The 25426-nt window shown below is 34.3% G+C and overlaps 2 protein-coding genes across 3 annotated transcripts in view; one reads left to right on the top strand and one right to left on the bottom strand.

Moving 5' to 3' along the window:
* LOC112514601 (LON peptidase N-terminal domain and RING finger protein 1) overlaps nt 1-10810 on the bottom strand; it is a 12058-nt gene extending 1248 nt beyond the window's left edge. Inside the window, exons 1-17 of the mRNA XM_025121166.1 lie at nt 10454-10810; nt 9940-10038; nt 9346-9428; nt 8813-8897; nt 8634-8720; nt 8366-8427; nt 7978-8159; nt 7829-7889; nt 6562-6739; nt 5881-5919; nt 5727-5788; nt 4749-4785; nt 4512-4561; nt 3582-3651; nt 2124-2199; nt 1760-1839; nt 1586-1654 (exon numbers count right to left, since the gene is read on the bottom strand). Of these exons, the coding sequence (XP_024976934.1) occupies nt 1586-1654; nt 1760-1839; nt 2124-2199; nt 3582-3651; nt 4512-4561; nt 4749-4785; nt 5727-5788; nt 5881-5919; nt 6562-6739; nt 7829-7889; nt 7978-8159; nt 8366-8427; nt 8634-8720; nt 8813-8897; nt 9346-9428; nt 9940-10038; nt 10454-10528 (1395 nt within the window). The 5' untranslated portion in view covers nt 10529-10810. The remainder of the gene's footprint in view (nt 1-1585; nt 1655-1759; nt 1840-2123; nt 2200-3581; nt 3652-4511; nt 4562-4748; nt 4786-5726; nt 5789-5880; nt 5920-6561; nt 6740-7828; nt 7890-7977; nt 8160-8365; nt 8428-8633; nt 8721-8812; nt 8898-9345; nt 9429-9939; nt 10039-10453) is intronic.
* An 8499-nt stretch (nt 10811-19309) lies between these two features.
* Nucleotides 19310-20390, top strand: LOC112514813. Of its 2 annotated transcripts, none has more exons than XM_025121425.1 (2): nt 19310-19894; nt 20010-20390. In XM_025121425.1, the coding sequence occupies exons 1-2, from the start codon at nt 19346-19348 to the stop codon at nt 20037-20039; spliced, it is 579 nt and encodes a 192-aa protein (XP_024977193.1). In that variant the 5' UTR covers nt 19310-19345; the 3' UTR covers nt 20040-20390. The 2 variants fall into 2 exon arrangements, with proteins under 2 accessions (XP_024977193.1, XP_024977192.1); XM_025121424.1 differs by having other exon boundaries at nt 20056-20390.
* The last annotated feature ends 5036 nt before the right edge of the window (nt 20391-25426 follow it).

Here is a 25426-nt window from a genome sequence, read left to right on the forward strand (position 1 = left end):
TTTTAGAGAAATACATGAAACAGTTTCATTAAAATTTCATTAAGTATTATATGAAACAATTTCATAACAATTTCATTAAGTATTATATCATAACAATTTCATGAAATTTTTTCATAAGATCAAACAATGAAATCGACGGATGAGGATGGTTTGCACGGTTTGTACAAATTGGGTGGTTTGCATTTGATCGCTCCTCTCTCTCTCTCTCTCTATATATATATAGTTACAAACAACTCAAATAGGGTTTAGGAGCAGGTACAAGCCTCTAATGCAACAACTATCAGACACTCTGATAGAGGTAGAAGGGAGAAAGGGTTTAAAGCATTGTATTTATTGAGAAGCAGGCTTGAAGTTTTAAGGACTGGGTATTTGATATTAGGGTTTGACTTACATCATCTATTTAACAAAAAAATTTCAAAAGTCTAGGAGATTAGAAAATGAGAACACTTGCTTAATATTAGGGTTTGACTCGGTATTTAATAACCTTTATGAGGTGCGCCTAGTCCCAAAAGGCGCATCGCCTTTGTGAGTATCATGAATAAGCCTCGACCCAACTTTAAAAAAGCCCCAAAACCTTGAGCTTTATGCACCTCAGAGCCTAGGAGCGCTTGAGGCGCGCTTTTAACAACTCTGGCATCGACATTCTTGTTTGTTAGAAACTCTATCCTATTTTGTACGTTGTGCACAAGCCGGAGGTCTTAATCAGTCGCTCTACTCTTTAGAGTAGGGGTCAAGTCTACGTACATCTTATCTCCCTCAGACCCCGCTTTCACGTGGGATATACCGGGCTTGTTTTGATTTGGTTAATTTATGATCTATATGACTATATCATCTGAGACACTATTCTTAAGCAGGCATCTCAACTCTTAGCATGTGCTATGTATTATTCTTCACATCCCCTAGTCCCAAATTAACCATTTATGTTTGAAATTGGATGGAAAAAATAAGTGTCCAAGTTTCTATTTCAGCTAATCCCAAAATAAATGTCCACTTTCAAACTTTCTCATTCTACCATTAATTATGAGATGAAGAAATTAATTACTCACGGTGTTATCAAGGGTAAAACTATCATTTAGTTCATAAAAGTGTAATAATTACACTTCACTAAAACTGTGTGCCGTTTTCATCGTAGACACTAATAAGTATGTGAGTGACAAATTTTCTTAAATGTAAAAGCCATGATTTCCATTTTTCCCTGAATATATATTGAAGTAAAAGAGCATATTGTTGTAACTCGTCATTTTGGTTGAAGTGTAAGTGAATAATCATTAAGGGAGCATTTCTTATGCAGACAGAACTGGACCAGATGGGCAAGAGTGAGATAGATGGGGTGAAAGAGTTGCGGAAGGTTTTTGCGTTTTAATTTGATATAGTTAGTTTAGTAATTTACCAATCTTGTTCATCTTACTCACTTTTGTCCCACTCAGTCCCGATCTACCTCAGTCTAATGTCGCACCAAACATGGGTCAACAAGTTTTTTTTATCTGTTCCATCCCACATGCCAAACGCATCCTCACTATGGCAATATGACAACAATTGATTCGGCATGTTGTATAAAAGTAAAGATATGTGTGAAGTCAAGTACCGCAGTTGTATCTCTAATGCGAAGGAGGTCTAGCCGTTCTTGTGGTCTACGATTTGTTAATGTTGCAAGCTGCATCCATGTGGTTGTATCAGCAATTGTTGACAAAGATTCAATCGATTAAAATTATAAAGATATCATGCTGCAAAAGACAGGATGTCATATAACAATGCATACCCAAAAACTGAAGCTTTCGAAATCTCGTGTTGAGGGCATCAAACCTTCTGCTTTATGCAGTTCCGTAAGCCTCATTTGATCTGCATGGAAGCTACTAGTCAGATTCATAAAGGTGTTTAGCTTGATAAGCTAGATGACACTGACAATGTAGAATGACCTAAAAGGACATGTTGGAAAATATAAGGGATGTGATTGGAAAAGAGTGGAAAAAAGAGGTTGGGGCTTATTGAAACACTATCAACTTGCTTATGACTAACCAACAGGGCTTTTCCAATAAGCTCAAAAAATAAGCTAATTTATTATGGTTGTCAAACATGGCTGAAGTTATCATCTGGAAAGCGAAACAAGATTATATGATTTTTACCTCCTCGTGCTGCTTCTTGAGCTACTTTTATCCATGATCGAGCATATTCTGCCACTTTATCAGTCATATCCTGCAGCTGTAAGCATCAAGAATCACCAAGATTTAAACGGTTGTCTTCCAAGGCAAAGGAAGAAATATTAAATATACAAAAGCCAACAATTTTACTCAAGTGCACTTGATTACGTAATCACCATATGATATGCACATCAATGCAACAGATGGATTACGAATGGTGTGTAATGTATTCGGGTATACTATAACCTTGAGGGTTAGCTCAACTGGCAAATAAAGACTAGGCCTTGGGGATCCTCCCATACGTCGCCAGTTTGAATCTCTTCAGGGTCACTTGGGATTTTCCTTACTATTATCTTCAGGGCCCCATGGGATTAGTTGATGCGCACCCAAGTCGGCCCAGATTCCCACGGTTACCAATAAAAACTGTACTCTACACCATAAGACGTGTGAAGGAAGACAATGATCCAAATCAAATGGAAGTTCAAAGCTAGGCTAATAATTGAGACACCTAAAATTAAAGCTTTTTGGCTATTGCATATTCCCATTATACCCTCAATCTTTTTGGCCTTGGATTGTTAGTTGCCAAGATATTAAGGGGTTGTTTTGTTCGTTTTCCATTAAGAGATTAATCGGTCTGCATAGATTGGAGAGGTGGTTGTTTGGAAGGGTTTTTTCATAGATGAAAAGAGCGTGTTTTTTAGTGGGATGGGGCAAGTTCGGAAAAAACTTGTGAACTGCATATAGTTCCATCCTAGAAGCTTACTGAATAAGTCACATTTTATATCATTAAGCCACTATCAAACAGAACGACTAAGCTACGAGTCCCATTAGGCTCATTAAGCTGCTAATGAACAGACCCTAAGTACCCTACCAACACAAAACCAAACTAAACATACCAGTAAATCCCACTTAAAAGTAGGGTCCAAGGGGTAAGAAGTACGCAAATCTGACCTCTACCCCAAAGATGTTATTATAGCATTCTCAGCTCCCAAAGAAGATGAAACTACCGAGATAGGAATTAGGGCATACTTTTTCCTTAGAAAAAATCCCACCCACGTTTGGGTCATAAGTTTAACGGGCTCTTCACCCCTCTTTTTTTATTAGAAAGAGCAGGGCCCATGAAATAGAGATGCCCGGACCCAAGATTCGGATGGGTTGGAGGAAGAGATCGGCGACCCCAAGTTCTTTAATCCCTATTCAATAGGCTTTCTTTCTCCCTGTAGTACTGAGATTGTTCGGGAGACATGGTCCAAGCCCGGTACGAGGATGTTCACCTTCTTGCTGTGTTGTTCAGGACCGGTGTAAATGTCCTTATTTATTATAGGATGAAATTCAGAAAGTCTTTTCTGCCGGACGACTCATAGGAGCGGAGTATTCTCGTCATTAGAACAATTTATGAATAAATGGCAGGTGAAAGTATAGGTTGAGATCAAAGTAAATTACATCGGATTTCTCTTTTGTTCCTTCTGAAGGAGACAAATCCTTCACCCATTCAATCTCAGCAACACGGTACCTTCATAGACGAAAAAGAACGTAAAAACCAATTTTTAATAGGGAAAAGTACAATAAAAACCAATGAACTTTCTTGTTTGGAATGATTAAGTCCTTGAACTTTTTTTTGGAACAAATAAGTCCTTGAACTTTCCAAAACATGTTAAATAAGTCCTTGGACAATTTTTTGGCACAAATAAGTCCTTGGACATTCCAAAATATATTAAATAAGTCCTTAAACATTCCAAAAATTTTTAAATAAGTCCTTGGACTATTTTTGGAACAAATAAGTYCTTGAACAATCCAAAACATGTTAAATAACTTCTTGAACTTTTATAAAACATGTTGGATACATTCTAATGACTTGTACAACTAGTTAAAATGGTAATTATTTTTTTGTAAATGTAAGTATTTTTTTGTTATATTTATTTAATTTTATAGATCTAAATACTTTTTGGTTCAAAAAATATTTAGGGGCTTAATCGTTCAAAATATGAATGTTCATTGGGTTTTTTCCGGATTTTTTTCACTATTTTACCACTTTATTTTTTTCAAAAAGTTATTTAACATGTTTTGGATTGTTCAAGAACTTATTTGTTCCAAAAATTATCCAATGACTTATTTAACATTTTTTGAAATGTTCAAGGACTTATTTGTTCCAAAAATTGTCCAAGGACTTATTTAACATTTTTTGGAATGTTCAAGGACTTATTTAACATGTTTTGGAAAGTTTAAGGACTTATTTGTTCCAAAAAAAAGTTCAAGGACTTAATCATTCCAAACAAGAAWGTTCATTGGTTTTTATTGTACTTTTCCCTTTTTAATATAAAGAATGCAAAGCAGTCATGGCAAACTATCAACAAGAATTATGCTAATGCTAACCCGTCTTGATCCCAGTTTCGAAGGATGCGGCATCTTCTCCGACTTTCAACCTGCATGGATTTGATCTTTTTAAGGTGAGATAACAGTTGGAGCTTCAACAAAGGAAGAAAAAAGTGCATCTTTTACGCTTCATTTGAAAGTTGTTTACGACATTTAACTGAATGAAAAAGACGTTAAGTTTTCTCAGCATATATCGATCATACAGAAGGTATAGAAAAAGGAAATGGATCATCTCACCTCCAAGAAAAAGCGGCCATCTGGGAGTGGCTCACAACTGCAAGATTCAAAACAGATTACTAATTACAACGTGTCTACGTATTAGCTTGACATGAACTTGTGTGTGTGACCTTGAGGGGTTGGCAAATAAAGGCTAGGCCTCGGGGAGCCTCCCATAGGTTGCCAGTTCGAGTAGTGGTGTTTGCGGTGCGGTTTAGGGCCAAACTGCAAACCACACAGCATATGTGGTTTGGAGATTTTCCCAAACCGCACCGCATATGCCTCGAACTGCAAAAAACCGCACAGTGCGGTTTATGCGGTACGTACTTGACACACTTCAATCCAATAACTATAAAATCACAACTTCAAAATAAATTCCATGACTACGTTTCCATATTCTATACGACAAAAATTCCAATACGTACAAAATACGTAATTAGAAATAGTGTAACACAAACTAAAGTATTCGGTAATAAATCCAAATACATATGAAAAGTTAACTTCAAAGTAAATTCAACCATGATGTTTGACAAAAGACAAAAGAAAACAACTCAATTAAGGAATCTGTAATGTAAAACTTACACTTAAGAAAAGAAAACTGAAAAATTAATTGATATTCAGTAATGTATTAACTATTTTCATTTGATAAATGATTATATAATATATAAAGATATATTTATTCAAAAAATATGCAGTGTGGCGTGGTTTGAACCGCAGTTTAATCATTCAAAAGCACAAACTGCACCCAAAGTGCAGTTCGATGAAAATGCAAACCGCATAGCAAAAATTCTAAACCATGTGTTGCGGTGTGGTGTGGGCGGTTTGTGCTGTTTAAATGAACACCCCTAAGTTTGAGTCTCCTCAGGCCACCAGGGATTTTCCTTTCTGTCAACTTCAAGGCCCCACGAGATTACCCGAGGTGGGTGCAAGCCGGCCCAGTTACCAGAAAAACTTGTGTATAAGATATACCATGTAACAAAATACATGGTTAAAACGTACTCTGTAATTTCAACTTCACATGCATATTCAGCTACAGATCCTGTTGTCGAGTCAAGTATAACCTACATTATGCAAACACAAACCAGAGCCAAGAACAATGAGTCTTGATTCCACCTTAATGAATGGACATAAAAAGAATACGCAAAATATCTACCATTCCCATTCGCCGATTTCCTTCCATGATTCTCCTGACCTGTCATTTAGCCATAAAGATCAAAATCCTGTTACTAACATTGAAAACTAACAGGTTCATGTTAATTTTGACGTCACTTTGTTATATACTTGTCTCTTATAACAAAGATTTTCCAACAGAAACACTACTACCATATCAGATTTAAATCTTAAAAGTTTGCATGATGTATTCATAAGAAGGAAATTTGATTAATGGAATCAACTTCGGTGTTGTTTACTTACAGTTTAATGAGCTTAATGGTCTGTGTGGCTTATTCGCTCGGCCATAATAGGAGTGTTTCTTTATGACTTAATCATGAAGCCATTAAGCGAAAATGACTATATGGAATAAGTCAGGACCCCTCAATTATCCCCATTAAGCCACCTCAAACAAATTAATACCAAAAATGCCCCATAAATAATCCAACCCTCTCTCTTTGCCTCCCCCAAACCCATCGGCCTCCCATCCCTTAGACAGACAAGTTAACCCATACAGGCTTAATGGATAAAAAAGCAAACAGCCCCCCTTCTATCTTGTTCAAATACGTTAGCATTGTTCTTTGATGCCAACCTCAAAATGATTCAAATAGGTTCCCTGATGCAGCTCGACACTAACGGCTATTTAGCAAGCAGATGTGAAGATAGGATGGATTCAATAACTCACCATAAGTCTGTAACGGGCTTCAAAAATGTTCAGATGGAACTTCTGGCAAGGTAGCACGACATCCATGACGAAAAGTGGTAACAGATCAGGACCCATATTGGTCAAACTGTCATGCTCCAATTTCCTTTCTGCATATTCCACTGGGAAGTTCCTCTCTATTATATTTTTCAGTGTCACGCTGAGAAAACAAAAAGAAAACAACAGAGTACTTATATTCAAATGGCAGTCTCATGTCAGCAAGTAAATACATCTTCTTGCCTATAAAACCATGACAATTATAAGTTCAGTTCGGTGAATAATCAACATTCGTCCACTATTAATCCAACATATCATAAATTAGATTCGGGAGTGGACCAACGTCCTTGGCTAAAGTATAACGAGTACCTTTCATCTACAAGATGTGGATACTGTTATATATCTAATTTCATTGGGTTGATATATTTATATACACCCAATATCTCCCAAATCAATGTATTTATGGAAAAAAAGGCTTATAATTACGAACTAGCGTTACAACGTTATAAGATTCTAATGTTTCTTGAATATTACTCCCCCATTCCAAAACAGTGTCCGCATTTCTATGTTGGTTTGTCCCAAAATAAGTGTCTACTTTCAAAAGTAAGTGGTTACTTTCCAATTCTACCCTTAATTATGAGTTGGAGAAACTCATTACGCCCTCATCTATTGAGGATAAAATTGTAATTTAGTAAATTAAAAAGTGTAATAATTACACATTTCTAAAACTGCATGCCTTTTTCATTATGGACCTTTATTTTGGGACGGATGGAGGAGGGAAGTTCTGTTAGGAACCCAAAATTGATTAGGAACCCGGGACTGCCCACAGTGTACCACTTATCCCTCTTCAGTATTCATCATGAATCACACACACATTCATAATGAATATGGACATGTTATTCATCATGAATCATATATTCATGATGAAATGTTACAACATTTATGACGAATAACAAGTCCATATTCCTAATGGATATGCCACATGTCGCGTTGTGGGCGGTTCCCCGGTTCTTAATCGATTTTAGGTTCCTACGGAACCTGCCCCACGGAGGAGTAACTAGCTTTCTAGTCATCCAAAATATAGTTGCTCCTGGAGAAAGTGAAGTAACAGAATAGGAAAATATAGCTAAAAGGAGAGACATGGTCTTGGATAAGGCAAGTCATGACAATTCTCCCAGCACCAACTGCAGTCTGCTGCTTAAGATGGTTGGAAAAGCATATTTATCTGCTATTAAGAACGGAATCAACTCACCTGATTGCACAAGTTCTAGGACTGATAAACAGAACTGTTCGGCACAATGGGCATCTGTTTCCTAGAAAATATTCAAAGGTCCACATAGAAAATTAGTGAACGAAAATGTGGAAAAGCAACAACTGCAAAAGAACAAAAAGGAAACCCACCGCGATCCATTGACTGGAAAAGGCATGAACGACAAAAAGTATGACCGCATGGAGTTGTAATTGGTTCGTACAGTAACTTCAAGCAAAGAGTGCAATCAAAGTCATCTGTACGTGGGGTCTGACTATGCATTTTCTTTCCAAATATATTCGCTGTATATCTTTCTAACTTCTTTAGAGCATTGCTACATGACACCAGAAACAGAAAAGCATATTCTTATGTATGTTTTACTGCACAGTAAAGGCAACAAAGAGAAAATGCGACGCATTTAACGAAAAAGAAATGATAGAAATTAAAATATTTAGAAAGATATTAAATAATAAAAGAAAATAAGTGAAATAAAGGACCAGAGAAAAAATATATGGCCGAGATTATTGTAATAAATTATACCTTGAAGCATCAACCTGAAGACCTGCAAGAGTTACATCACGGGCTAGCTCAAACCTTTCTAACTGTCAAAACAATGTTATCAAGATGAGTGACATGAATATGCAATAGATAATTTATATACTCCCTCCACCCAAAAATAGCGTTTACTTTCAAAAGTAAATGTCTACTTTCCAATTCTACCCTTACGCTGTGTTCACGAATTTGGGGAGAAAAGAAAAGAAAAGAAAAAAAGGAAAGGAAAAGAAAAAAACAGGAAGCAGAATCTCACCAAAATGAGCGCATTTGCCTTCAGTATATATGCCATTACGGAATTATTTTGTATGTTCATAAGCTGCTCGGCATCCTTCAATGCAAGCTGAGTAAGCGAAGTTGAGGGATTAAAACATTTTGTAGTCACAAACAAAGGCAGCAACAATAAAGACGAGCTTGAAAATAAAGATCACATACGCTAGCATGGGTTGTAGGATCAAGCCCGCTCAATGGTCTACGCTCAGATGCAGAAGCTGGTCTCTGTTTCAGGAACTGGCCAATCCTGGTTAACATTATCAAAGAGATCCTTATTGCCAGTGGATGTGAAAAGAATAATATGTATATATAGGGTTGAGTTCAGGGGAAAACCACAAAAATGGGAAACTGAGAAACACCCTGATAACCATTCATTTGTCTGGTATGAATGCGTGCATAAAAGTAATTTGTCTGCTATGCACATGTGCGTAAAATGCACACATGCATGAAAAACCAGGAAACATTTTCAATAACTTTTATGTACATGTGCATACCGGACGAATAAATGGTTATTAAGATGTTCCTTAGTTTTCTATTTCTTGTGGTTTTCCCTTAAACCTGTGTCTATATTTATATATGTATATCTATACACACACGCGCACACACCCAGGGCAATATTCCTGGTGGGATAGCATAAATGCATTTGTGATTCATCAATTTCAGGAATTAGAATTGGAAAACTGACAAAAATTCACCTGAGATAAGCAGCACATCGGTTGCTAAGGATGACGGGATCATCTGGTTTGATATTATGAGCTCTCGAATAACAATTGACAGCCTGATTAATAAAACATTTTTCATTAGCTATAGATGGAGGTGTAATTTCGATATTAAAATACTTGGTGTGATTTCGATATTCAAATATAAAAATTAAAAAAATATTAATGCTTTCTTGTAATCTACTGAAACTTCGAAAACAACCATCCATTCGACTTTTCCCACCAGAAAATAACCCTTTTGCCCAATTCTGACACGCGATGGTTCAATAGGTCCAGAAAATATATGCAACACCACCGAATGCATAAGCTAGATTAGTAAACCTACACAAGAATTACAACTAGATTTCCAGTAAACTTAAAAGCACCAGAAATTCTACAATCCTGAAGTTAATGACCTTTGTTAAAAGATACAATCCATCCATCATCCATGGAATACCCGAGTTTAACCATAAATAATCTCTTAACCAGCCCATCAAACAAGTGGAAGATTCATTAAGCTTCTAACGGTCGATTTCAATGATAACAACAATCAAAAGAATCATATATAAAGCAAGTAGTCTAACGATTTACCTCCTCATAACGATCCTCTCGGAATGCTCTGTTCCCAGAAGTCATTAGATCAAGAAGATGACTAGATCGCCTTGTGTCCAACGACTCTCCTTGATCTTCCTGAATTATTTCCAATAACACAATCTCTATTCAAATCCCAGAAGTTCAAATAACAAAAAAAAACAGAAATCTCAAAGTTCCATACATATTTCTTACTAATATCAAGCTAAAAAATGTAATCAATCATACAATTCCATTCCCTCCATTAGGGCAAAAAACAACTTCACTTCGCATTTTGATATCAATTTCTGCTACTTCCCCAATCTACCATCAACATTGTGATAATCAGCAAAAAGTTTACACAAAGAAGTGGAACCCATTATCGATTGTGAAGCTGAGCTAAAGTGGAAGTGCAAAATTCTTCATAGGAATCGCATAAAACTATGGTTGCGCTGAAATCAACGATACTTGAACACTTTTCCTGCATTTAGTCGTAACTTAAGCAACTTGGGAAAGAAAGAAACCTAAAACTCACCCAAACGAAGTCCTGGACATCTTGAATCCCTTCCAAGCTAAATTCAGACGACGATGGTTGTTCTTCAGAAGCCATTAAGTTGGAAAAAGAACGCAACCCCAGAAAAGTATATATAAATTTAGCTAAAAGTGGTAGCAAAGAAGAGAGTCAAAGAAGGGAAAAAATACGGCGTTAGTTGAAGGTGAAAGATAGCACGGTGTTCTCCCTTGTATCCTTCGTTCCATACACGGACCACATTCATTTACGTGTACTCTCTCTCACTGTATATATTTCACTCTCTCTCTCTCTCTCTCTATATATATATATATATATGTATATGTATGTATATAGATAGAAGCTACAGTGATTGGATTTTAGAGCTTTCGTTCTCAAAATGTTCGACTGACGTGCAGAAAAACAATTTAACAGAGCAAAAAAGGAAATTTCTTGGAAGTTGACTTTTATATTTTGACCATCTCTTCTATGTGGTGTGCTGCTCTCACCAAAAAAATTATTATGAAACGTAAGTTTAAAATTTATGGATTAAAACCAATACCTTCATATGTAATAAGATATATCTTAATTTTAAAATTTTATTTTATTTTTTGTCTCTTTTGATACAATACAGTTTTATATGATTTTGAGAAAACAATAATATTACTATTTTTAAATAAAATATAAATTTAATATATATATATATATATATCGATATTAGTATCAAATTAACTATTTAAAAATTCTCATATAATTCTTTTATTTAATTTTTTTTATAATTTAGTTTAAGTTTAGTAACGAAGTAATTTACTTTTAGTTTAATAATATAATTTTTTATAAAGATAATAATTAAGTATTATGTTAAAACCAAATGATTGTCCTAATTATATTTAAAATGAGATATTTATCATGTATTTGATTATACTTATCTGGAATTAGGGGTTGTGTGGCAGTTACTGAACGGTTTGATGTTGAATGATTAAGAGGCCCTCATGATATAGTGCAAAATGAAATATAATTATTTGGTAATTATTTACAACAAAATCAGGGCGTTGAATGGTTAACGGAGGCCCATAATACAAAATCATTTAGAGGGTTTTAAAACCATTAAGAGACAGATTTTTTTTTGCCAAACAAGATTCACCTCTTAACGATTCAGAGATTTTTCTTAATAGATCTACTAATGGGTAAACAAACAACCCCTTAGTTACATGAATTCAAAAATGGAGCTTAATAAATTGTATTTACGTACAATTTATTTGTAATTTCAATTTTAAATAATATACATCAATAACCAATATTTCATACATAAAAATAGTTTTTAAGAATCTTGTCAAATTTTTTATAATATAGTATGGATTTATACTATTAAGAGGCTAAAAGAAAAATAGGCAAAGTTTACACATAAAATGAAAACTTTACACAGAATTTTATTATTAAGATATTATGTTATTGGTGAACTGTTTTAATAGTACTATGAAATATTAACATTACTTAGTGTATTTTTAAATGTATTTCTAGCTTTCTAACTGTATTTGACTGAAAATCAAATTACAAATTTACAGTAAAACATATTTTTTAAGTATTTGGCAGCATCCACTAATTCGGAGCTTAATTGAAAGCCATATTTCGACCCGGACGTTTTCAGGATGTCATTAATAACCAACGAATGGCAAGTGCTTTTCCTTGTGTGGATTCTATTTCAATGGGAACTTGATGAGTCGATCCACTCACACGTCTTGCTTTTACCGCTATACCAGGTGTTACTCCATGTATTGTTTGACGTAAAACATATAGTGGATTTGTTTTTGTCTTTTGTTGAATCATTTTCATGGCTCGATAGATAATTTGATAAGTCAACGATTTTTTTTTTTTGTTTCAGAATACGGTTAACCAACATGTTAACTAATCGATTACGATAAATTGGATCTGATTTTGCAGTTTTTCCTGCTGCAATACCTCGACGTGACATGAGCGTGAAAGGGGTTCAAGAATCAGTTTTCTTTTTATAAGGGCTAAAATCACTTATTTTGGCTTGTTTACCGCATGTTGTAGGGTGGATCTCGAAAGATATGAAACATCTCCCTCCAAGCTGTACATACGACTTTCATGGAATACGGCTTTCCGCATACTTGATTGAAAATCAAATTACAAATTACAAATTTACAATAAAACATAATTTTTAAGTGTATTTGTTTGAAAATCAATTATAAAACTATAATAAAATGTAATTTTTAAATGTATTTTTTATATGTGTTTGATTGACCTAATTAGATATTTTAAAGTGTATTAGAATAACATTAAAAAATTAAAATTTATCAAAAAGAAATTTAAAAAATATAAAAAGAAAATGTTTTTTATAGGACCGGTTTGGACCCGGCCCGGGACTGGTTACAACTTACAAGTATCCTTAATTGGACCTTAGTATTTTCAAAGGGACCGAGACCAGTCCAAATTGTTACTGTTTGGGATCGGGACCGATGTAGGCCAGGCTCCACCCGAGACCGATTTTTAGCCGCTCTGAGTACCAACTACCACAAGATTGATAAAAATATAATATATTTTATAAAAAAGGTGTGCCACAAAATATAGTATCGAAAGACAAAAAACGTGTGCTACAAAAGTAGTGACGAGACAAAAAGAGATGACAACGACATAAGTAATACAAAATATAAAACGATTGAAAGATGTGAATAAACCTAACATTGTTATGTCTTTTAGCTAATTTCAAAAAGAAAATTATAATTCAAAAAAGGAACGCATTAGACTACGTTTGAATTCAGATCTCGTTTCGATAAAAGCTAATCATGTATTATGTACAGAAAACTTGTTGATAAAATTTTGAAAACCCGAAATTAAGAATTATATAATCTATTTTGAATTTTTTTTTAATGTTTGTTTGTTAATGGATCACTAACAAGGCTGCGTTTGGTACATGGTACGGGGAAAAAACTTATTCTCCCACGTTTGATGCAGTATGTGACAGAAAAAGAACTTATTGTTCCACGTTTGACGTGATATGAGATAGAGACAAGGTGAGAGATCATGAGACAAAAGAGGTTTTGGTGGAACAATATGGGACAAGATTGAGACGTAAGCTAAAATATTACTAGTCGACCACCAACCACCATCGTCCATTGCCACCACCGTTACCGTTGTTCACCACCTTCAACTCCTTTTCTACTACAACAACCACCGTCGACCATTGACCACCACTGTCCATTGCCACCTTTACAACCACCACTGGCCACTGACCACCACCACCGTTGGCCACCTCCAACTCCTCATGTACCACAACAACCTCCTCCATGACTTCCACAACCACCGTCGACCATCGACCACCACTTTCCATTGCCACCGCGACAACCACCATCCATTTGTCGCCTCCAACTCCTCCTCTATTTCAACAACCTCCTCCACAACCTCCACAACTACCGTCGACTATCGACCACCACCGTCCATGGGCGGACCTACTTGGTTGGCATGGGTGGCACGTGCCACCGTATTATTTAGCCACCGAAGGGTAAAAATTTTAGGTTTGTTAACGGTGCTACCGTATCGTTTTGAAAGGTGCTATCGTATTTTTTTTATGAATTTCAAATAGTGCAACTAAATCTAAAACCCAAACAAGATAAAGTCCAAATAAATTAGATAAGTAAGCCCAACAAATTGATTAATCTAATAACATAAGTTTAGTAAGCCCAACCAGCCCAAATAAAATAAAACTCAGTCCACTGGTCCAGTCCAAGATTAAAGCCTAAATCGGTAACTACTAAGGGCCTAAATCCTAATTCCTAAAGAAGTAAAAAATAAAGCCCTAACCTTASCTGCTGGTGGCCTGGTGCGTGCGATTGCGAGTGAGATTGTGAGAAGAYGAYGCGACCTGGTGCGAGTGCGAGTGTGTGAGGCTGTGAGCGACAACGAGCCGACAACGAGATTCGATTCATCCTTGGAACGAGTCTTGAAGACTCGGTACTCACTGAGTCATCGATTCTCCGCTCGGAATGAGTTACATGGAACGATTCATCGATTGGAATGACCGAATGAGTTGATGTTTTGAACTCTATTTTCAGATTTACTCATTTTAGGTATCAATTTTTACTCTTAATTTTAGACCTTTAGTTGATTACTTACTTGATTACAGTGATTACTTAAGTCAATTTTTGATGATGAATTGAATTGATGATGGAATAAAATTGAATTGTTGAATGTTGACTCTTGACTGTGAGATAATGACATTGTATTACTGACTTACTGTTAACCCAAATACTGACTATTGAGGATAAAATTGAATTGTTGATGATGTTTAGTTATTATTATTGAGGATAAAATTGAATTGTYGATGAYGTTTAGTTACTGATTACTTATTATTTCTTTCATTACTTAGATTTACATAACTCATTCACTATGGAAAAATATTTGAAACAAAAGGCTTCATCATCAACCGGTAATAATGATGCATCCAACAATGTGATTGATGTTAATGATCTTCCTTGGGATCCATCAGAAAGACCAAAAATTATAAGTTATAACCCAAATCAAAGAGACGAAATTAGACGGAAATACTTGGTAAGGGGTCCTTGTCAACCACGAGGTCACATCTTTCCAACCAAAGTTATAGGGGCTAAAGGAAGACGGTTTGTTGTTTTTGGTTTGATCAATTTCAGTGGTTGGAATACAGTGTAAAAGTAGATAAAGCATATTGTTTGCCTTGTTACTTATTCAGAGACCAAGGTGCGAATCATGGGATAGATGATTTGCCTGTTGCAACTGCTACGGTTGAAAGATGTTTTTCGGCGATGAAACTTGTCAAGACAGATTTACGTAATCGAATTGGTGATGATTTTTTGAATTCTGCCCTCATTTGCGCCATAGAAAAGGAATCCCTTAGTAATGTTACAAACGAAGATGTCATCGATCATTTCCAAAAGATGAAGACACGCTGAGGACAAATTTATGAGTTGTTTCTCAACATACTTTTTGTAATTATTTTTGGGTATATATTGACCGTTTTCAAAAGATGAAGACGCGTCGGGTACAAGTTTAGGAGTTGTTTATCGGTACTATAAAAGCCATATTTTTTGTAATTAATTTTTAGATATATATTATATTATATTAATTATATGGTGCCACTGTATGAAAAATTTTCTGGATCCGTCCACCTCACCTCCACCATAACCACCGCCACCACTATCCTCACTACATTAGCCACAACCACCTCTTCCACCATTTTCAACTGCCACCACCACCACAATCCACCATCTTCACGTCCTCTATAACCACCATCATCCACCAACCACCACTGTTTCTACCTCTATAACCACCACTGCCCATTGTCACTACTACCGTCAGCCACCACCCACCTCCACCATAACCAAAACCACGTCGACCACCACCACCTCCACCATGATTAAAACCACCTCCAGTACCACTACTAATACTACCATCAATTATATTAAATTTTTCATTCAAATTTGGTACCATTATATATGTATGTATTTATTTATATGAAAATTATGTAAAAATATTTATAAATTAAATTTTTAATTATTTAATTTATCTATGTTAATTATAATTATTATATAATATTTAAAATCATCAAATAATTTTTGGGGATAACTTGTCTAGTTCTGTCTCATTCGTACCAAATACCAAACATACAGTTGTTCTGTCCAGTCTAGTCATGTCCAGTCATACGCTCTTGTCCTGTCCAGCAGTCATGTCCAATCATGTCTCCGTTCCAAACGTTACCTAACTAAACACGTAACAGAAAAAAGATAGGATTTAAACTGAAAACCTACTGATTTTAACAAAGTTTAATTATTTAAACAAGTTATAAGTCAAAGATTTTGTATATATAATTATATATCCGGTCAATTAATCTAACTGGTTCTGTAAGATATAATATGTTAACTTAAACAAAATAAGTTGGATTATTTTTTTCTCACAACTTTGTCACGTTTTATTTAATGCATGGTTTTAAAATCATTATGCTTTAACCACAAGGGTGGTGTCTGATTGGTTTGAGCTTGACTTCAAAAGTCAAAAGTACCAGGAGGTCTCAGGTTCAAATCCAAGGAGGAATAAAAATCCCCTTGTGGCCATGGAGGTTCAAATGCGGTGACTTCGGGCTATCTGCAAAGCAGGTGGTCATCCTGGGATTAATCGGCTCGTATAACGGGTTGAATATCTAGGTTAATAAAAAAAATTATGTTTTTTTTAAGAATAAAATCATTATGTTACAAAGTAGAAAATGGGACGTAGCACGAGTCATCTCAACTACCGTATAAAACTACAAGATAAAATAGTAATTTATTTCGATCAAACTTTTAATTGAATGTAGTATTTTTAAAATGATCACGAATACATAACAACGAACCTGGTATGTAAGGACGTCAGCAATTGCTATAATAAAGTATTTAGTCTATACTATATTATAAAGTATTTGACAAAAACTTTTAAAAACCACTTTGTTTGTGTAAAGTACTATTTATTAATGTATATTACTTAAAACTCAATATTACAAGTAGATTGTGCGTAAGTACAACTTATTAAAGCTCTATATCTGAATTCGTATAACTAACTGCAGATAAACATAATCAAATACAGGATAAATATCTCATTTTAAATATAAAAAATCTAAAATATAATTAGGATAATCATTGAGTTCTAACAGAATACTTAATTATTATTTTTATAAAATGTTATATTATTAAACAAAAAATAAATTATTTCGTTATTAAACTTAAATTAAATTATAATAATAATAAAAAAAGAATTACATAAAAAATGAGAACTTTTAAATAGTTGATTAAATATTAACATTGATAAATTTTTTTATGATGTCTTCAAATTTATATTTTCTTTGAAAATAAAATCATTATTGTTTTCTTAAAAACATATATAATTATATTATAATATCGACAGAGACAAATAATAAAATAAAACATTAAAATCGAGATATGTCTCGTTGCATTACGCGAATACTCTTCTAATACTTTTAAATTTATAGGACCGATAACCGTGTTCCTTATATAAATGTGTTTCATGACACTCAAAATTGTGATAAAATCTAGCACTTATGGTACCAAAATGAAATAAATAAAAGCCAAAAGTGTAAAACTTGAAATCAAGGACCTATTATGTAAAATTTGGAAACTGAGGAAATGGTCGGTGACAAAAGCTAAATTTGTGAATTCATGGAGACATAACGGGATTGTAATATTATGTAATGCTAGCCTAAATTTGTGGATTCGTCATGGAACGGTATTATAATGGTCGGCGAGTGAACAGTTACTGGAGGCTCAACACCAGCCAGTCTTTTTACTAATTTTGTGCACTAAGCCATCTGAAGGAGAAGCAAGAATTGGAGTAGGATGAAGGCAATGAAGTTCAAGCAAGTTACAGGAGGGCTATGCAAAAATTGAAGCAAGTCTTTATGCTAAACTATGTTTTACTGTCTGTTTGATAGCAGGTTGTGATCAAGGAGTAAATACTATGCAAATAGTCACTGTGGAGGCCTTAAGGCTATTAGTGGAAGAAAATTGCTGATACATGTTGCTAATGTATGATCAGAAGATAGAACACGACCATTGCATGATTTTTTTTGTTTAAAGTCGTGTTTAAAATGTAATATTAGTATTTAATCATGTTATGATTGTTTGTATAGAGTAAAATGAGGATGAATGATGCAAACATGAGATATTGGGCTGAAACATGATCAGACAACTCGTACAGAAAATTTGAAACGACACTATGTTTTCTACACAACTATGCAAAGTTCCTTTTTATTTAACTTGACATGCTTGTGCAGGAGTTTCTCATGTATGTGTGAGATGCCTTTGTAACTTGGGACAGTTATGCAAAGTTTGGCATGGTCGTGAATTTGTTACTTGTCACTCTTGTGCCATTTATCAGAATTGGCTTTTAACTTCAAAAAGTGTGTTATGTACTGTGTACATAGAGTTGTGAACAGGGATTGGCAAGCTTTGTTGCATTTGAGATGTTGCATATGAGTTCTAACGAAATGCACATTTATGCACGTTTTTGGCATTTTGGAAAGTTGATGTATGTTATACATTTGATTGTTTTCTTATGGTGTATTTGGTATACTGGACAGGACATGACAATACATGATAGAAATCCATGTCCTATGTTTGGCATTACTTTTATGTAGAACAAACAAGAACATAGTGGAACAAAGTGGAATAGCCTTGTTCCACCCCTAGCCCATGGAATAGGGTGGAACAAGATGAAACAGACTTATATTTTACTAATATAACCTCAAAATAAACTTAATTCTCTTCTAAAACATCAATAAGTCTCTTTTTTACATTTTATTTATTCTTTAACTTTTATTTATTGTATTATATGTTTCTTAAATATATTCATTTTACTGCCTCAAAATATTATTTTTATACGGTTTCTATATTTTTATTAATTTATGTAATTTATTGTATATTAATAATAAAAAACAATGTGGAAAAGAGATAAAAATAAAAATTGGAAACTACATAAACTTTTTATTTGGTGTTATTTTAATTGTTTTGACGAAAACTTTCAAATAATATATTTTATTATAAAAAGTAATTATTCTATTATAATTTAATTAAAATAAACAACTCATTAGATATAAATTTGTCATTCTACTTGTTTTGTTCCGTCCAATTTTATCTTACTAAACATTGAACAGTTGTTTTATCTTACTGTACAACATGCTACGTAATGTTAAATTTAATAACTAAATATGTAAATCTGGAAAGAGATCTTTGCAATTTCTGAAAAGTATTTGGATTAAAAAAGTAAAGGACTGATATTGTAATTTATATATAGTTTAGACACTATAATGAAATTTTCATCCATAATGACAATAGATTACAGAGTGGTACAAACTCCGTCAGAACCTTCCTCGGCTCAACAATGGCGGACGATGAAGAACCAAAAGCTGAAACTTTATCTCTAAATACATTAGTTGCACGGGAAAGAAGCCAATTACCTTCTGTTTCTGACCGGTTACGATATCAATTTCAATCTCCATTATTATCAGATCCACATGGAGGCGGAGGAAGATGGTCAACGCCACCGATGCATGACGATCACTGGACATCCATCGTATTCCCTCCGAACAATCACGAAGGCCTTAATCTTCACCATCATAATGATGATCGAGAAACATATAAAGAACGAGCCAGACCGTTACCCCCGGTCTCAGGTGGGCTGAAACCGGAGGCAATGGGGGGATATGTTGCAGTGAAGTGGTGGGTTTCACATTTCAAGTTACCCGGCGGCATTTTTTCGTGCCTTTGGAATTTTTCTGTGATCAGAGGAGGTGTACTTCGATTATTTAACCTCCCCCTGGTTGGATCAATGGTTATGCTGCTACTGTTTTATTTGAGATTCCGGCGCCGGCAGCGGTTACGGAGGGAGGCAATCGATGAACTTCTCAACGTTATTAAGGAGAAAGACGAGGTTTGTTTGTTTTTCTAATCATCCCAACTGGACTATATACATTGTTCACCAGGTGTTTGTTAAAATGTCTAACATGATTTCACATGCATCTTCGGTGCATTGCATCTCGATCCAGCCGTCAATTTCCAAGATTGCTGACGATTAAATTAATGGGTTTGCAGAGGATGCATCAATTACTTCATCAGATTGCTAGAATGAATGAGTTACTGCTTGCCACCCATCATGGAGTCCCTATCATATCCAAGGCTGCATCCGGCTAAGCAGGTTAGTGCAGCCAATGTTGCTTCACGTGGGTGATATACCCACAAATCCACAGGGTTGTTGCTGATTTATATTATATAGAAGTCAAGAACCGAACTCCTGACTCCATGTTAATTGCAATCATAATGTGTAGTTATATGATTTGAATTTGGTTTTAAGATATGGGTTAGATGTATCTTTACTGATACAGCAGAACGGCAGCCACTGGCTTTTATGTGTAGGAAAATAGTTTCAAGATCTCCCACAAATGAGTAGTGTTTGATGAAAATGCCTCCTTTATCACATAAGTCCTGCTAGTCGGTTTCTTATGCTATTTAGGAGGAGAAATCACCTTAATGGTGCGTTTGGTACACTAGATAAGATAGAAAAGAACATGGACCACTGCTCCATATTTGACAGGACTTTTGTGGAATAGAGTGGAACAAGCGTGTTCCACCCCCATCCCATGGAACAAGGTGAAACAGACTTATATTTTACTAATACAATCTCAAAATAAAACTTAATTCTCTTCTAAAACATCAAATATGCTTCCCTCTTCATAGTTTATTCATTATTTTAATTTTATTTATCGTATTTTATACTCTTTAAACCTTCACTAAACTGTTCTCAAAATATTATTTTTATATGGTTTCTATATTTTGGTTGATTTATGTAATTTATTAAATATTAATAATAATAAAATAATATAGAAAAGGCATAAAAAATTACATGAACTTGTTATTTTGGTGTCATTATAATTGTTTTTATGAAAACTTTCTAATAATATATTTTATAAATTAATCAAAATAAATAAAAGATATAAATAACTCATTGAAGGTAAATTGATCATGTCATCTGTTCTGGCTTGTCCAGTTTTGTATTACCAAACGCTGAACAACTGTTCTATCCTGTCCCGCGAGCGCACCCTACTAACGGCATCACAAGTGTTGAGGTTTTAGATTGAAATCCCTTGCAAAACCGGAAGATCAACAATATGCTTCCATATATGTATATGTAAATGTATATTTATACTGTGTTAGGTTCCAATGAGAACACCCTTTTTGTGAAAACTTGAGAAAAAGTGAAGAGGATCATTACATTGCGTGATTTGTTGTGAGAACTGTGAAGATACCTTTATATAGGGTAGCATTCACACAATATAAGGTATCTTCACTTGTTCTCACCTCTCACGAAAGCATAAATTTCTCACATGATCCTAACTCTTGTATATGTATATTGAGATCATGGTGTTTTATTGAATAACTCGTGGGATTTGATATCTATGGTTTAATCAATCCTTATGGTCATGCAAAACACACTCGTGGTCAACTTTAGATATTATAGCTGATATGCATGATAGTATGACCCTAAAAGAAACTGATAGCACCTAACACGGATCGAACTTAAGAACGGCTACCACGTTGGATGCAATGTCCTAGAAAATTGATAGTGACATCCTACGAGCCATAAATGCATTCACTTAAAAGATGCAAACTGAAACCTGAAGTTTGAAACCTCAAGCTTCTTGGGATGCATTTACACAGCAACCCAGAAGTAAAGCACAAGCACATTCTGTCAATTAGTAATGCATACATATTGAGGATAGCTACACGAAGAAAATAAATGATAACTGCTTAAATCTTGCATGAAATACTTAGGGGCTGTTTGATTGGTTTTCCATTAAGTTCTGTATGGATAAAGTTGTATACCTGGATTACTTTGTCTGTATAGATTGAGAAGGTTTTTGTTTGGGAGGGTTTTCATATATGGAATGAACATGTTTTTTTTAATTGGGAAGGACATGTTTAGAAAAAAAACTTGGTTTTCTACATAAAACTCCCCCGCTTAAACCACTACCAAACAATCATGTATAGTTGACCGAACAAGCTGCGAGTCCCATTAACCTTATTAAGCTGCTAACAAACAGACCCTTATACAACGATGATAAGGTAATGAGATGCAGAAACGGTGGACTTTCCCTACCTCCTTCTCCTACCTCCCGTAACTGCCCTCCTCCTTCCTACCTCCCGTAACCGCCCTCCTCCTTCCCTGTCGCTGCTTAAAACTTGGGAATAAACAAAAAAAATGGTGGAGGAACTTGTGACATGGGTGAACCAGAGAAATGGGTCTTCTTTTCATTTTCGTTGCAAGTTGGATTGTGGGTTTTACAGATTATTGTTGTCTCTGTTATTTCTCTTTTGGGTACTCATTCATTTTCATTGCAAGTTGTATTTGTGGTGATATAGGTTTCTCTCAAAAGTGTTTTTTTATAGCATTTTTGGTTAAGTACTACATCTGGAGATTTGTCCAAAAGTTTGATTACCAACAATTCCAAATGGCCCCACACACCGCCTTCTAGGAACCAGAGGAGAAATTTTAGAGTTGATTCGGTGGTTGAGGCTAGCGGAGGGTTCAAACCCATCTTCCACAGGATTTGAATTTTAACCGGTTGTGTATTCGAGTAAAGTCACTTTGTCCCTTTGCCAATTAAGCTACATGCCCGAAGACAGTACTCAATTTGGAGATAACCCCGATTTTTGGTTGGGTCATTAGAATGAAGAATGTAGATTTGATAGTATGCTTTGATATGTTTTCCTTCTATATGCTTCAAATGTAGATCTGAAGTTTATGTTATCATTTATGCTTTGATCTATGTTCAGAAGTTTTGGTTTGAATGATGGAGAAGTTTTGGTTTGAATGATGGTATATTTAGGTGCTTATTTTTTCACACAAGTTTGATACAAGTGATGGTGGATCTGTATGGGTAAAATAGTCATTTTTATTATTCAGGCTTATTCAACACAACAAACAAACAAACAAACAACAATTTAGCTTAATTCATATAGACAAATTAATAGAAGAACATCCAAACAAGTACTTAATTTGGGAGGTGGTCTTATTAAATCATGTCAATGGGCTATGGGCCAATAAAGAACATCTATCCACTCTTAAGTTGCATCAACATAGAACCTGTTTTATTTTGGTTACTATTTTAGATAATATATTTTTAAATACTTTTTTTTAATCAACCTGGATATCCAACCCGTTATGCGAGTTGACTAATCCTAGAACGATCATCTGTTTTGCAGATAGCACGGAGTCACCGTATTTGAACCTCCGTGGCCACAAGGGGATTTTTATTCCTCATTGGATTTGAACATGAGACCTCCTGGTACTTTTGACCTTTGGAGTCAAGCTCAAACCAATCAAACACCACCATTATGGTTAAAATACTTTATTTTGATGTCTAGACAAGATATCTCAAATACTTTTTTTTTCATTTAGTAATTTTGTTTGCAAAGGTATAATTAGTTTAATGAAAATCTTAAGGGTTGTTTGACAGTTGTTAAATGGTTTTGTGCAGAATGATTAAGTGGTCAGAATGATTAAAATGCTCTCATGATATGGTGCAAAATGAAATATAATTGTTGGGTAACCGTTTACAAAGGAATTAGGGTGCTAAATGATTAAGATAGACCTATGATACAAAATTATTTAGAGCGTTTTGGAACCATCAAAAGACCGACTTTTTTTTTGTCAAACAAAATTCATCTCATAAAGATTCAGAGATTGCCTCTTAATGGAACTATTAAGAGGTAAATAAACAGTCCCTTAGTCTAATAATCAAATACCAGAATAACGCTTAATAAAACAAAATTAAGAAAATTTCTAGATAATAATCCATATCACTAGACACGATCTCTCTTGTATGATTGCTAATGAAAGGTTGTTATATGCTTTTTTTTTTTATTTAGATCAAATTTAAACATTGAAAATGTCACAAAAATATGTTTGATTTTTTTTTGATTAAACTGGATATCCAACCCGCTATGTAAGCCGACTAATCTTAGGGCGACCACCTGCTTTGCAGATAGCCCAGAGTCACCGCATTTGAACCTCCGTGGTCACAAGGGGATTTTTGTTCCTCCTTGGATTTGAACCTAGGACCTCCTGGTACTTTTGACATTTGGAGTCAAGCTCAAACCAATCAGACACCACCCTTGTGGTTAAAATGTGTTGAAGTTGATGTGTATTATAGGAAAATAATAGAGAAGAAGACCAGTTTTCTTTTTTTGCAGCGTGGTTTCAAGTTTTATAGAGTGAGATAAAAAAAACTTTACAAACAGATAAACAAACCAAAACGTATAAGGTTTAATTCAATTGTCGAGATATCATACATGATTTACAAGATAATCAGATACAAAATCAATGAACGATGTTAAATTGTAGAGTGGATACGATGCAAGCCTATTATTTACCGGTCAACAGACGGTGAATGTAGATGGAGCGAAAAATGATTGGTGTTGTAGTTTCAGTCTATCTATAATTTTTTTTGATGAGATTGAACGTTTCAGATTTATGATTTTGATTATGATCATAATTATTTTTATCCAGATAAAAATAATTTCGAATTTTATAAAATCAAGAAATATGGTAATAAAAAATGATAATAGCCGTATGAAAGTGTTTTTATTAATAATCAAATATTTAAAATAATTATTAACAAATTGTGAAATAATATTTTTTAATAAAATATTGCATTTGATTGAGTGATAGACACCTAGGGATTTGCTGTAATTGGTTTGTCTTTATCGGAACTTGTTTAGGCAGCTTGATTTTCAAGGATCGGTTCGAAGACCAAAATTTGAAAATTGCACATGTTGCAATCTCTTATATTGTTTTTTTATCTTTTAATAGTTTCATTAAGACACAACTTTTGAATCGTTAAAAGATGAATCTTGTTTGGTAAAAAAAATCTGTCTCTTAATGGTTTTAAACCCTCTGGATGATTTTGTATCATTAATCTCTCTTAACCATTAAGAGCCCTAATTTCATTGTACACAATTACCAAACAATTATATTTCATTTTACACTATATCATGAGAGCCACTTAATCATTTTGACCACTTAATCATTCTGTACCGAACCATTCAACAATTGCCAAATAGCCTTAATAGAGTTACCGTTTTACTGTGATAAATTGCATGAAAAAACAACGTATTTTAATTTGATTTTTATTTCAAGTAACGTACTTTTAAAACTTTCATTTTGGTACTTAAGATGTAAAATTTTAAACATTTAAGTACTTGGGTAACCGATTGAAGCATTAGCTCTTTCTTCTAATAAAATCACAATACATAAAAACTAATTTTAGATTAAGATATCCATGTCAGCAAATAATATTAAGTTGGATATCACATCATTCGTCAAATCAGCATGATAACTGTTTAATGTTTCAACCGATTACATGGATACTTAAATCTTTAAAATTTTACATTTTAGGTATTGAAA

The sequence above is a fragment of the Cynara cardunculus genome, assembly GCF_001531365.2.
Source record: "Cynara cardunculus var. scolymus isolate 2C chromosome LG 6, CcrdV1, whole genome shotgun sequence".
NCBI lineage: Eukaryota > Viridiplantae > Streptophyta > Magnoliopsida > Asterales > Asteraceae > Cynara > Cynara cardunculus.